The sequence below is a fragment of the Drosophila persimilis genome, unplaced genomic scaffold (assembly GCF_003286085.1).
Source record: "Drosophila persimilis strain 14011-0111.01,24,50 unplaced genomic scaffold, DperRS2 tig00000002-arrow-pilon, whole genome shotgun sequence".
Classification (NCBI taxonomy): domain Eukaryota; kingdom Metazoa; phylum Arthropoda; class Insecta; order Diptera; family Drosophilidae; genus Drosophila; species Drosophila persimilis.
In genome coordinates this window covers 3,650,477-3,663,911 of record NW_020825289.1, presented here as the reverse complement: position 1 = coordinate 3,663,911, position 13,435 = coordinate 3,650,477, and the positions used below count along the sequence as shown (strand labels likewise).

At 42.5% G+C, this 13,435-nt stretch overlaps 3 protein-coding genes across 3 annotated transcripts; 2 read left to right on the top strand and 1 right to left on the bottom strand.

Annotated features, from left to right (window-relative positions):
• Positions 1-49: 49 nt before the first annotated feature.
• Positions 50-2,259, bottom strand: LOC6590381 (RNA-binding protein 28). Its single transcript, XM_002015447.2, has 3 exons — positions 1,113-2,259; positions 797-1,052; positions 50-736 (listed from the first exon to the last, which is right to left on the bottom strand). Exons 1-3 carry the CDS (start codon positions 2,240-2,242, stop codon positions 131-133), a joined length of 1,992 nt encoding a protein of 663 aa, XP_002015483.2. The 5' UTR covers positions 2,243-2,259; the 3' UTR covers positions 50-130.
• An 807-nt stretch (positions 2,260-3,066) lies between these two features.
• On the top strand, positions 3,067-4,053 carry LOC6590380 (glutathione S-transferase E14). Its single transcript, XM_002015446.2, has 4 exons — positions 3,067-3,254; positions 3,314-3,514; positions 3,573-3,695; positions 3,783-4,053. Exons 1-4 carry the CDS (start codon positions 3,105-3,107, stop codon positions 3,999-4,001), a joined length of 693 nt encoding a protein of 230 aa, XP_002015482.1. The 5' UTR covers positions 3,067-3,104; the 3' UTR covers positions 4,002-4,053.
• A 7,154-nt stretch (positions 4,054-11,207) lies between these two features.
• LOC6590379 (muscle-specific protein 20) lies at positions 11,208-12,208 on the top strand. Its single transcript, XM_002015445.2, has 3 exons — positions 11,208-11,294; positions 11,465-11,797; positions 11,881-12,208. Exons 1-3 carry the CDS (start codon positions 11,265-11,267, stop codon positions 12,070-12,072), a joined length of 555 nt encoding a protein of 184 aa, XP_002015481.1. The 5' UTR covers positions 11,208-11,264; the 3' UTR covers positions 12,073-12,208.
• Positions 12,209-13,435: the final 1,227 nt, after the last annotated feature.

Sequence of the window (13,435 nt, the reverse complement as noted above, 5' to 3'; positions counted from 1 at the left end):
TTCACTTGCAGGGCCTATATGGCAGATGTTTATACGGAAAATTTCCCCATTTACCTGAGAGACACCTGGGTTGGGTTTCTCATTTACATTTTTATTGCTACCGTTTTCCTTAGCCTAGACAGGGTGAAGCTTATTCTGCGTACCACTTTGTGCGCTTAGGTTTCTTAATTTTACCACCCAAGATACCCTTAACACCACCGCCATCCTGGTTGCCAGTAATCATTTTCTTATACTTATCAATTAGGGGCTTCAGGTCATCAATCTCCTTTTTGCGTCCCTGCTTGGGCCGATTATCAGCCCTTCGCTCCGCCAGGTGGGTTTCTCGTATCTTTTTGTTCTTGGTCTTGCGTTTCTCGGTTTTCACGCGCTTCATGTGCTCCTGGGCTTGTTCCATGATCTTTTTCTTGGAGCGCATACGCAACGCAGTTCCCGGTTTGGCGGCCGCCCCCACAAAGTCTTGGTCATCGGTGAGCTGTTGTTCCTCCTTCTCCTTACCCTCAGTTCTAGCCGCCCGCGTGGCCTCCAGTTTCTTGATGTGCTTCTGCAGTTTCGTTTTGTTGTCCGATTGGGGAGGCTTTTCTTTGGTCTGCTGACCGTTCCGCTGCTGCTGACGACGCTCTTTCTTCTGCTGCAGTTTCGTCTGATAGGTAGGATTATTCTGTTTGGACCGCTCGTCGCGTTTTTCTTTGATTTTGTGAACCGCACGATCCTCTATACTGAAAGCTACAATGGGCCGCTGCAAGATTGAAAGAAATCGTTCGATTATAATCCTTGATTTTGGGAGGAAAATATTTACATGTTGGGCGCCAAATATGTTCGGGTTGTTGTTCAGTTTACGCAGTGCAGCCAATGCTCTTTGATGTGTCTCAAAGGAGATGAAACCAAAGCCCTTGGACTTGCCATGTGGATGCTCTGGAGTGATTTTGTGCTCACGCATTACACGACATTCATGAGGGCGAAAGCCTGTGTAGGTTTGAGCCATTTGCTTCAACTTTTCGTCGTCATAGTTATAGGGAAGATTGTGTATGGACAAACGATTCCGCGAAACAAATCTGCAAGAATGGGGAAAGGTGGAAACAGATCTGATCAGGAGGAGAAACAGCAAGTCTTACCGATTTAAGTTCTTTAACACTTGAGTCTTCATCTGCTCCAACTCATGGCGCTTCGTCATGTCCGAAGCAGTAACACCATCGGCAGCCTTAGATCCAGACATGATGAGGCCTTCTCTGGCTAGATACAAATTTCTCGAATCCTTTCCAGTGTCATCATCCTTGCTTTCCCGTGACTGCTTCGACTTCAATTCATCTCTGCTTAGAGCTGGATGTGGATCCAGCACCTCATCCATCAGCGTGAACTCTGTCCCTGCCTGCAGGCATAGATCTGCGGATTCTTTAGCCTTGAATTTGACAAACGCTGTGCCCCGGGAGTGACCGGAAACAGCCTCCCGATTGATAATGGCATAGTTGACCAGGCCAAATTTACGGCACACCTTTCGCAGGTCTGCGTCGTCGGCATCGAATGGGACATTCTTGATGAAAACTGTGCAACCTTCTTGGACATCGTTGGATATTACTTTTTCCTTTTTAATATTTTCAATGCCCAGTTTATCTTTGTCTTCTTTTTGATCTTTGTCATCGTCACTGTCATCTTCATCGTCATCTCCATCGGACCCTTCACTATCTTCTTCACCTTCATTTGAGGCGGAGTCCGATGCTTCTTCAACATCTTCACTTCCATCCTTACTGGCGGCATGTTCGTTAGTTTCCACCATGGGCTCCTCTCCGCTTTCATCTTTAATTTCCACCTTTGGCTTCTTCTCTTCCGGCTCCTCATCCTTGGGGTTCTTGGCCGAATACTCATTTTTGCCCAACGCCCAGTCCACAAATATTTTTCTTCCCTGCAGATCTTTTCCGTTGGTTTTCAGTATAGCCTTTGTGGCCTGGTTTATGGTCTCGTATTGGACAAAGGCACAGCCGACCAGCTTGCCGTCGCCTCTTTTTAATATGTTTACATCCTCCAGCGTCCCCCATTTGGAAAAGTATTCCCGCAGCGAGGCATCCGTGGACTTGTAGCTAATGTTTCGAACAATGAGACGAGCACGCTTCTTCTGCCTCCGTTCCTTCTCTTCCTTCAGGCGCTGTGTATTGAATGGATTGCGACGTTTCTTGGACTTATCCTCGCCAGCTTCTCTTGTGGATTCATCCGTGGTATCCTTGATAGGTTTCATTTTTTTTAGCTCCATTTGCGCTGCACGTGGAACTGTTGTTATGGTATCGAATCAAAGTATCGATGCTTTAATGATGCTCTAAGACGTTGACCAGCACTACACTTTTCATCAGTGCTGCCAAAATTTTAGAAGGAAAAACAGCTGAGTTTTCAAAAAGAAATAGCTTAAAAATTGGGATACTTTTTAAGAAGAAAAATGATTCGTAATTTATACAAATAAATACATTTATTCGTTAAGTTTCCATTGTTTAATCTAAATGCTTTGAAACATTTGTTCAGGCTAATATGTGCAAGTTTTGCACAGTTATTGAACAAAATATCAAACCATAACTAACTATATAGATTTTCAATAGCACGATTTCCATCTAACAGTTTTTTTCAAATTTTTCGAGCGGTCAAACTTTACACAGCCAGAACCAGCTATAAAATAATGCAAACCTGTATTTATCAAAAAACTATCGATATTATTCAAAAGGTTCAGAGCTACACGAATTGCTTAAAAACCGTTTAGTTTGATTAATGTAAAATTCATGTAGAAGATTCATCTTTAAGACTTTAAAAATAATGCAATGAAACTACAATTTTTCAAAATATTTAATCTAATAGATTATTTATTGATTTAAAGCTATTTTCTTATTTATTATTTATTATTATTATTATTTGCTATTTGTAAAATGCGTTTTCAACGATAATTCTTGAACAAAGGGAATATAAAAGTCATATATATTTACGTACATACATATGTGATTGTGAATATCCCACAAAGAAGGTCTTGTCTCCAGCTTACCTTGTGAGCAGCCTTTACTGATTTTTCAGTTGTTCATCGGCTCTGAACGCGATCGTTTGTTGATCTACCTGATCTGCCTAATTGTTTCCGAATGTCTGATCCCAAACCCATTCTGTACTACGACGATCGCAGCCCGCCGGTACGCAGTTGTTTGATTCTCATTAGGCTGTTGGCCATTGACGTCGAGCTCCGTTTCGTGGATCTCTTCATGGGAGCTCAATTCGAGAAAGCGTTCTTATCCGTAAAAGAAAACATTTTTATGTAGTTATGTAGATTCGATAATGATCTTCTGATCCACAGGTGAATCCCCAGCACTCTGTTCCTGTACTGGTCCACGACGAACTTGTGCTGACCGACAGCCATGCCATACTCATCCATCTGGCTGAAAAGTTTGATGTCGCTGGCACACTCTGGCCCAAGGAGCACGATGCCCGCATTCAGGTGCTAAATCGGATGCTTTTCGAATGTTCATTCCTATTCCGCCGTGATAGTGATTTCATGGTGCGTTTTGGACCAAGCTCAAGCGTTTCGTTCCGCTCTCATCCATTATTGCTTACAGTCGGAAATTGTTCGCAGGGGATTTGCCAATGTGGATGTGGCCCATCACGAACGGAAGCTGACCGAGGCCTACGGCATCATGGAGCAGTATCTGGAAAGGCACGACTATATGGCTGGCGACCAGGTAACCGCAGCACTTAATGCGATTCTTTGCGTTTGCAGTGATTCGATTAAGAGTAGAGTTTCAACGTTGTTGTTGTTGGTTTTCCAGCTGACACTCGCTGATATATCCATTGTGACCACATTGAGCACGGTGAATCTCATGTTTCGCCTGTCGCATTGGCCACGGCTGGAGCGCTGGTTTGCCGCAATGCAGCAACTGGACGCCTATGCGGCGAACTGCACGGGATTGGAAAAGCTGCGTCAGACCATCCAGCGGATCGGCGACTTCCAGTTCCCCGCCTCCGTCTCCCACACAGCTGTGGACTAGAAATTAATGACCATTAAACCTCGTGTTTAAACTGCCCCAAGGCAGGGTGTAATTCGATGTTTGTTCTGCTGGTGAAGGGGATAGGATATGTTCCGCTGATTTCAAAGTAATTTCGTGGGCGACCATCGCATTGGAGTGCAGGTTGGCGGAGCGTGTTGACCTACCACTGGATCCGGCGGCAGTTTGTACTTCAAATGTTTGGCAAATATTTGGAAATGTGGCTCTGGGTCTGACGTACTAATGACAGCATGTCAGGCCTAATAGCCGTATCGAGTGCACCTAAATTGAGAAGGGTAATCCTTTGACTGCGAGGCGCTAATTGCTCTCTACGGTTCCCCAGTTCTGAGTGCCCCCACATGTAATTCGATGCCGTGGACACCCAGCTTAAACAAAAAGTTTGACCACGCATTTCCAGATGTCTTTTCAGTCCCTCCCAGCTTCGCGGCCACGTTATGGGTACGTGCACCTGGTCGCTGCCGTTTTTCCTCAGGTTGCAGCTTTGGTTTGACTTTTCGCTGTCATCTGTCGGGCGAGTGGAGCAACTTCAGCGTGGATTGCAATTGCTTTTTGCGGCACGCGCAGCAAACTTTTCGCCCTGCAAGTTTTTCAATTTTCTTCAACGTTTTCCCAGCATTTATGTGCTCTGCCCTTTACGTTGACAGTGTACACGGTACAGTCTTGAACAGATTTTCTGGTGGTGTAATGTTTTAGCCTTTTGCAATTGGACCCCAAAGCACATCCGCTTGGATTCGCTCTACTCTGACAGGGAGTATAGCAACTATAGTCTTTAATATGCATCAATTTGCAAGTCATATGAGATACGATTAAATACATAGCTGAATCTGCCACTGAAATAAAATTAATTTTTTCCCTTTCGATTAAATCGATACGAATCTCTATACGTATAAATTTGTTTGGAGTGGGCAAGGGGAACTCGCACGTCGACTCGGGAAAACTGTGTTTCTGTGAATATTTTTTGCGATTTGCATGTCGCGTTGAATTTGATTAAGGGCCACGCTGCCCCCAAAGAATGAATTTATTTATTGGCGTTCCATCGCCGGACCGGATGCAACTGCCCCGACAACAACAGATGCTACTGCCCTACTGCCAAACCGTCGTTTTGTTTTATTTATAATTTTTGTAGCAAATATATTCCGAGCAAAAAGGAAATTCATTTAAATTGTAATTATTGTTATTATTATGTTAGGGAAAATTATTTGTAGATACTCTCCCATCCCGCATAAATTACGTACAGCATTCACAAAGAAAAACTTTCTGAAAACAAATGAAATTGAAAGCAGACAACGCCTTTCCTACAGGGTGCTCGACGAGCGACAGAGTATTTTGGATTCGCGTTTAAGGCCTGTAAGCAACGTAACAGACAGCAGTTGGAACTGTCGGATGTTTAACAGCGGAAGAATGCAGTCAAACAGTCTCATTTTGCGATTTGTACGTTAACGTAGCAATTGCAGGAAATTGTTTCTTAAGAGTCAGACATGCAGGAACGAACAGATATCTGAAACCCTTTAAAACTCGAACGGTATCTCACAATCGGAACAAAATCGCACAACTTGTAATTAGGCTCATAATGGCTTCGAATTAGCATATGTTGCTGTTGAAAAACTGGGACTGGAACTGCCTAATGTGACACACATTGTACGCTACAAAATTGAGTTAAGGATGACAGACGACGACTTTTGTTCCAGATAAAACTTTTCTCTGCTGCTAGGCTGGGGAGCGGTGGTCCAGAACTGCTTGAATCCAAGACTGGCAAATACTTTGTGCAAATTGATTTAGTGAAAATGTTGCTTTGAAGTCTGTTCCAGCGCCCGTCAGTCAATTTGTTGAAATGGAAAGTTTTTGCTAGACGAAAGCGGCCAGCGAGTGGGAGTGCCTGAAATCTCATTACAAGAGGCTATTAGGTAGCCAGGCAGCAAGCTTTAAAGTGTTAGCCGGGAAATTCAATTAGGCGAAGGCATCCGACATTCTCCATTCGGCATTCAGCATCCAGGACTGGTCTCTGCAGCTCCAGGGGCCACCAGAGCTCAGGCAGCAGGCAACCATGCGTGAGTTTGAAATATTGACAAAGTTTTCGCCTTGTACCTTTTACCATTGGGACAAGCGATTCGGGTTTAGTTCTCTCCCGGTATTCGATTATTACTCGTAGCCATATTTGTTGTGGATTTTATTTCGGGTTGGACAACGGACTCGAGTCCGCGCTGAGTGGGCCATCGACTAGATGCACAGTCACAGTTGAATTATTGATTAAAGTGTTTGATGGCTGCTTTTCTCCTAGTCCTTGACATACCCGTACATTTATTATATTATTTTCACCTGCTTTCTGGCCCATCGCAACACTTATCCTGCGAAGACGAAGACCTTTTTGTTGTGGTTAAGTGCCCCCACCTTTGTTGCGGTCCTGCTGAATTTCTAATTAACCTTTTTTGGTTTCAGCTGTAGATGGGGCGCTCTTCGCTGCGGCAGAATCATTTATCAGGCCCAGCCGGCTGACGATTAAACAGACAGACACTCGCTTCATGTAAATGATATTCACGAGGCGGGATAACCAAACAGAACAGAACAGACCAAACAAACATCCAACAGGCAACAAAGAAGTTCAAAAGATTCCGCATCGGAATAATTGCTGAACCAAAGATTTCAAATAAAAGGTTGGAGAATTTATTTGTGTCTATCAGACCTCATTCATACTCTCATGAACTAATCCCAGGCAGGTAAGATATACTAAAATCTTATTTTTTTTTGTAATTCAGAGAAGTTTTCAACTGGGGAAAAAAGTAATTTCAAAACGCTGCATGATTGAGTTTTTCGAGGATATACTGGATATGCTATAAATATACATAGTCATGTAATTTGTATATAATTAATAATAAACAACTAATTTTTGATTTTTATAATTTAAATTCGAAATAAATAGTACTTATTTTCGTAAGAAGAGTTGAAAATAAAAATTTTTTTTTAAAATTTTATTATATAAATTTAAGGTATTTCGTGTTTCATTAAATTGTAGCTAAAACTGGGTGAGAACTATGTGCATATGAGCTCTGAGAATGGAAATATTTAGGGAATGCCCTTTAAAGACATGTGTATGATATGTGTATGGTACATATATGTATTTATACTATATGCTGTGTATTTATACATATGTTTTCTATTATATACATTGTTTATGCTATTTTAGGGTATACAAATAAATTGTGTCGACAAACAAATGCAAATTTAATCGAAAGGTTAGCCAAAAGTCGCTCCATGTCCAGGAGAACTCTGCCGTTTGCGTTTTGCCTTTTTCGCTTGAATTGTTAGGGCCAACATTGGGCAAATGGTAAACAGAATAATATGAGAGCATTTTCCCGCCACGCAGCCTTTTTATACCCGATACTCAAAATGAGTATTGGGGTATATTAGATTTGTGGTAAAAGTGGATGTGTGTAACGTCCAGAAGGAATCGTTTCCGGCCCCATAAAGTATATATATTCTTGATCAGCATCAATAGCCGAGTCGATTGAGCCATGTCTGTCTGTCCGTCTGTCCGTCCGTCCGTCTGTCCGTCCGTCCGTCTGTCCGTCTGTCCGTCCCCTTCAGCGCCTAATGCTCAAAGACTATAAGAGCTAGAGCAACGATGTTTTGGATCCAGACTTCTGTGATATGTCACTGCTACAAAAATATTTCAAAACTTTGCCCCGCCCACTTCCGCTCCCACAAAGGGCGAAAATCTGCGGCATCCACAATTTTAAAGAGACGAGAAAACCAAAAACGCAGAATCGTACAGAATGACGATATCTTTTAGACTGCGGAATCTGAATTGGATCGTATTATTATTATAGCCAGCATCAAGAAAACAATTTCATTTTTTCTCGCCCTGTCTCTCTTTAACACACACGTAGCATAGGCGGCTTTGCTTAGAGTAAAACATTAGCGCCTAGATCTCAGAGACTATAAAAGCTAGAGCAACCAAATTTGGTATCCACACTCCTAATATATCAGACCGAGACGAGTTTGTTTCTAAATTTCGCCACACCCCCTTCCGCCCCCGCAAAGGATGCAGATCTGGGGATATTCATAAATCTCAGAGACTATTAAGGCTAGAGTAACCAAATTTAGTATCCGCACTTCTGTTAGATCTCACTATAAAACGTATATCTCAAAATTTCGCCCCACCCCCTTCCGCCCCCACAAAGGACGAAAATCTGTTGCATCCACAATATTGCAGATTTGAGAAAACTAAAAACGCAGAATCATAGATAATGACCATATCTATCAGATTGCTGAATCTGGATCAGATCAGATCATTTTTATAGCCAAAAGGAATCAAAGAAATCAATTTGCAGTGGCTACGCAGCGCCCGACGTCACGCTCAGACTGATTTTCTGTCTCTCTCGCACGCACTCTTTGTCTTGTCGTTTAATATTAGCGGCGCTGCCGGAGGAGAGCCATACTGACTTAGTATCGGGTATAACTGTAGAGTTGCGGTGTCCGCAGCAACTCACAACGTTCCCCCTCGTTCGATATCTTTTTCTGGCCAGAACTGCAACAATGTGAAAATGTGAAATTTAATTGCTTTTATCGGGAAGATGCGGGAAAACGTCTAGAGAAATTATTAGAAAACTTATAAATAACTATTCCCGCCGACCAATGCGAGCCGTTTGTTTATTTCTGTTGGCCAAATGACGACATTGGGCGTGATTTTCCAATTAAATGTTTGGCTTAAATAAATAACGTATCTATTCTTATCCGGAGGAACTTACTCGGACACTCGGAGGCACGAGTGCCGTTTCTGTTTGTTGATAAATGGAATTGCAGGACAATGCTCGACTCAATTTCCGTTTCCGCTCCACTGTGAGCATCCAACGGAAGCGGCCAGAAATGCCAGCAAGTGGTTGAATCCCCGCCCAGATCCTGTTTCAGCTACTGCCTTACAGCCAGCTCCAGCTTCCACGACCTAATTTTCGCCTGACTTCATTTGGGGTACGCGTCGGCCATTTTGGGTTGTTGGCCATATCAGTGGACTGAATTGGTTGGATGGGGTGGGTCTTTCGCTGGCCTTTGTGGAGTTTTTATGCTGATTTATGGGAAAATAATCCCCACGAATTTAGCGTCAAGTGCGTCTGGGTAAACTAGCTTGCTCTCCCGAATGTTTGCGCACTAGAATCCAATTTTCCTAGACAAACACGAGCCACCTATGTATGTACATGCCCCTACATAGTGGGGAATGAGAATGCACGACCAAGCTATCCGGCCCCCATTTATGGGACAGAAGGACAAACAGCACATCACAGGCTATCCAGGATGCAGAGATTCTGTTGGCATTGCAATTCAGGTCGCTGGACTGTTTGCCAGATATCTGCCTTATAATTGAATTGGATTCTTAGACTTCTTGGAGGCGACCATTCCGTCCCCACAATACAATTACATTAATTTAATTGGTGTGAAAGATTGGCACACATCTGCGGGGCCCTAATTAGATTTTCCAAAGACAATAGGCAAACCAGGACAGGGCCCGAGGCAAATTTAATTCACTTAATCGAAATGATTATGGTTTTCTTTCTGACCCGAAAAAATATTTTTTTATTTAAAAAATAGTCCTCCTGTTGTCCGTCGCCGCGGGCCAAGGAGGTGGTAAAAATAAACCAACACGCCACGGCCCGAGAATTTCTCTGTTCTGTTTCTCGGTGGAGCTTGAGTGTGAGAAAAATAAGCAAAAGACCCCAAAATCGAGAGCGCGAACGAGAACTACGTGGCTGGAAAATTTCGACGCTGACGCAGCGCCACTATTTCGGGTCCACTTGTTCGGAGTGGGACAGAAATACCTTTGCAAATACTACCCAGAGCACAAATTTGTCGAGCTTTTGCGTGCCGTCTGCTCGGGTCCCAGTGTTATCGAAACTGTATCCGCCCTAGAAAGATTTTTTTCGCGAACGCCACTCTCAGTGTGTACTATTTGTACTAATTTATTTGTACTAGCGGTTCTGTGGAACATTCATTTAATAAAACATCTCTCTTCGAGGGGGTGCGCCTGAACTTTGGCAGACAGGTCAGAGCCCCTTGGCCGCGCGGCAGCCTTGTCGTGTCTTCTTCCTCTTGTAGTGACATTTGGAAGATTTTTTGGACGGCAACAGACAGTCGCTTGATGTCCCCCCAAAAGTGTTTTTCAATAACACGCAGCTCATAATTCAACTTAATTGTCTGGACATTAAAGCATCTCCGGCCTTGATTTTTTTGAATAAAAAATGCTTCTCTCGTTCTCTGATTCTCAGTGCTTCTCCTTTGATTTGTATTAAAATATTATAGTTACACATTAGTTTTCATTTTGAGTCTGGAATTCAATCAGAGTCGACAGTTAGATTTGGATGGGTTCTAGAATAACGACTTGGGGTTTTAATTTTTGAAATTGATTTGAGCAATAAATGGCTCCCTTAAAATAACTTGATTTTTGGCCATGTAATATAACGATCAGATCTTTGAATAGTTCCATATCCATATCATAATTGACAAGAGTATACACAGTTCCGTAATAAAATGTAATATAAACTCCACCCGGATATGGTTCCCTTACCGTAACCAATTCTGAGCACCTCAACAAGATTTGCTCATTGGACAACGTTGCTTCTGGAGCGTGTCCACGTCGAAGCAACCCAATTCAGTGCCATTTTTAGTTATGACCCAATGCACGCCAATCGCATGGAAGTTACGAGCAACAAATGCACTCGCAGACAAACACATCGGACACAGAAAGGCAGCAGGACAGCTGGCTGTCGTCCGGCTCGTGTCCGCGTAAGAGTCCGAAAAAATGCAGATGAGCAACTCATTTTGGGTAGAGTGTGTAAATGTGTACACACATATTTATTAATTGGAGGGCAACAACTAGAACAACTTTAACACACTCGCAATATGTGTGAAAATTATCAAGCATTTGCTGTTGTTGGTGCTTTGGATTTTTCGTTTTCAGTTTTTCTCTAGCTTTTTTTCTGATGATATTCTAAAATTATATCGCACGACTCATGGGGGCAGCAGGCGTGATCGGACCAAAAAGATGTATAGGTACAGGAACGCCCACGCTTCGGAATTCTCGTAGCCGACTCCGAATTCGGATATATTTTTGGAAAATTCTTGAACGATGCTCGTACTGCGGGAGTGGGCTCTCTCGTGCTTTAAAAGCCGCATACGCCCCGTGGCCAGGCATCAGTGTAAGCTTGCCCAGGCTTTAGAGAAGAACATAACCCAACGCCCCCAAAAACACAACACAAAATGTCTCTAGAACGTGCTGTTCGTGCCAAGGTGAATACTAATTGTGGAAAAATAAAAAGAAAATGCAAAAGGAAAAAATTTATTTCAAAAAAGAACTGAAAAGAAAAACGATACAAAGTGCAACAAAATTAAGAAAATCCTATGTGGCTATTTGCTAAAGTTTTGTTTGTTCTCGTTTGATCCTCGCTCGATCCCCATAGATTGCCGGCAAGCGCAATCCCGAGATGGACAAGGAGGCTCAGGAGTGGGTGGAGTCCATCATTGGTGAGAAGTTCCCCGCCGGCCAGGCCTACGAGGATGTGCTCAAGGATGGCCAGGTGCTGTGCAAGCTGATCAACATCCTGTCCCCCAATGCCGTGCCCAAGGTCAACTCCTCCGGCGGCCAGTTCAAGTTCATGGAGAACATCAACAACTTCCAGAAGGCTCTCAAGGAGTACGGTGTGCCCGACATCGATGTCTTCCAGACAGTCGATCTCTACGAGAAGAAGGACATTGCCAATGTCACCAACACCATCTTCGCCCTGGGCCGTGCTGTAAGTTTCACCCCCTGACCAGCAAACCCTACTCTCTGCTCCTGCTTTGTGGATACAATTGACCGCGATTGATCTCATTGTAGACCTACAAGCACGACGACTTCAAGGGTCCCTTCCTGGGCCCCAAGCCAGCCGATGAGTGCAAGCGCGACTTCACCGACGAGCAGCTGAAGGCCGGCCAGACCATTGTCGGTCTCCAGGCTGGCTCCAACAAGGGTGCCACCCAGGCCGGCCAGAACCTTGGCGCTGGCCGCAAAATTCTGCTCGGCAAGTAAGCGATTACTTTGTGCGGACGGACGATGGATGATCGACGTACGATAGATGCCCCCATCTGTCTTTGGTTTTTCTACACGATATATCCATATGTATGCTAGTTTTATATAAACACACACCACACAAACACGATATATACATATATATATTTATATGAAACATCAACACAAAAATATTCCTCACCAACAACAAAAACAAAACAAAAATCACTCACACAAAACAACAAAAAAGCAATGCAAAAGCTTATAGAACTTTTACAGCCTTTAAATTAAGTATACTCGTACGCCTAAGTTAATCTATATAAAATAAAGTAATGAAAAATCCCACACTTCCTTTTGCACTTGCACTTCCAATTTGATTTCAATTTCAATTCCACCATTCAATAACCTTGAGCTCTCCGATCGTACTCTTGCTTTTGTTTTTGTTTTTGCTTTTGATTTTGCTTTTGTGTGGGTGTAGTCTTTACTTATTTTGCCCCAACCCCAATGAGCACCAAATGTTCGCAACAATCCGTTCTATAAATGACTCGCATATATGTAGGTATGTTCGGGTATATCATCATATCGTATCGTCGTTATAAACCAAACATAAACAGCCCAAAAAATTCCACTGAAGCGTGTCGAGGTCAAACCGTCATGAAGATCCAATATATATGCACATATAATGAATATAGTATATATTCGGACAGGAATTTCCCCAAAAAAAAACAGAGTCTCACCTGTCGGAGGCGCGAAATAATTATATCTATGTATATAACCATACCTATACCTACTACCTAATGTATATCTATGTGTGTGTTTCAAATAAATATATTTCAGGTGCAACAATTATGAGAGAGTGCCAAAACTGAGAAAGGCCAGACGGCTTTCAGCATATTCCACGTCCTCAGCTGCTGTGTCTCAGAATTTCTTCATTTATTTAAAAGAGAAATAAATCAAATACATTATACATATGTATGTCATACGGTTGGCAGAGAGTATAAACACTTTGTAGGGACGTTTGGAACCCCCAAGGATTAAGAAGTGAAATTCAATCATTTGTTACGATTATTCGACGGAATATTCCAGTATTTATGCCACGATTAGTTAGATTTATAATCCTGCCTCTCGTTGACAATCATGGTTGATTCTCTTTTTTAAATATTTGACTTAGTGAGAGTATTTTGGACTTCGGGCTGCCCCGAACTCGTTATGTTTATAAATTAATGATTTGCCTAATTAGTTTTGTCTAAATGCAGCGTTCTCTAATACTTTCTTTATACTTTTATATCGTATATAGAAACATTAATAATTCCAATAAATCGAAAAAAAAAACAAAAAAATTTTTGTAAAACTCAAGCAAAATGTTGCTTTTTTATTTTTTAAA

Coding starts and splice junctions, on each gene's coding strand:
- LOC6590381 (XM_002015447.2), bottom strand. CDS start 2,242: ATGGAGCTAAAAAAAATGAAACCTATCAAGGATACCACGGATGAATCC. Junction 1,053..1,112: donor GTGTTAAAGAACTTAAATCG/GTAAGACTTGCT, acceptor CCATTCTTGCAG/ATTTGTTTCGCGGAATCGTT. Junction 737..796: donor ACATATTTGGCGCCCAACAT/GTAAATATTTTC, acceptor TCAATCTTGCAG/CGGCCCATTGTAGCTTTCAG.
- LOC6590380 (XM_002015446.2), top strand. CDS start 3,105: ATGTCTGATCCCAAACCCATTCTGTACTACGACGATCGCAGCCCGCCG. Junction 3,255..3,313: donor TCGAGAAAGCGTTCTTATCC/GTAAAAGAAAAC, acceptor TCTGATCCACAG/GTGAATCCCCAGCACTCTGT. Junction 3,515..3,572: donor GCCGTGATAGTGATTTCATG/GTGCGTTTTGGA, acceptor TATTGCTTACAG/TCGGAAATTGTTCGCAGGGG.
- LOC6590379 (XM_002015445.2), top strand. CDS start 11,265: ATGTCTCTAGAACGTGCTGTTCGTGCCAAG. Junction 11,295..11,464: donor AACGTGCTGTTCGTGCCAAG/GTGAATACTAAT, acceptor CGATCCCCATAG/ATTGCCGGCAAGCGCAATCC. Junction 11,798..11,880: donor TCTTCGCCCTGGGCCGTGCT/GTAAGTTTCACC, acceptor ATCTCATTGTAG/ACCTACAAGCACGACGACTT.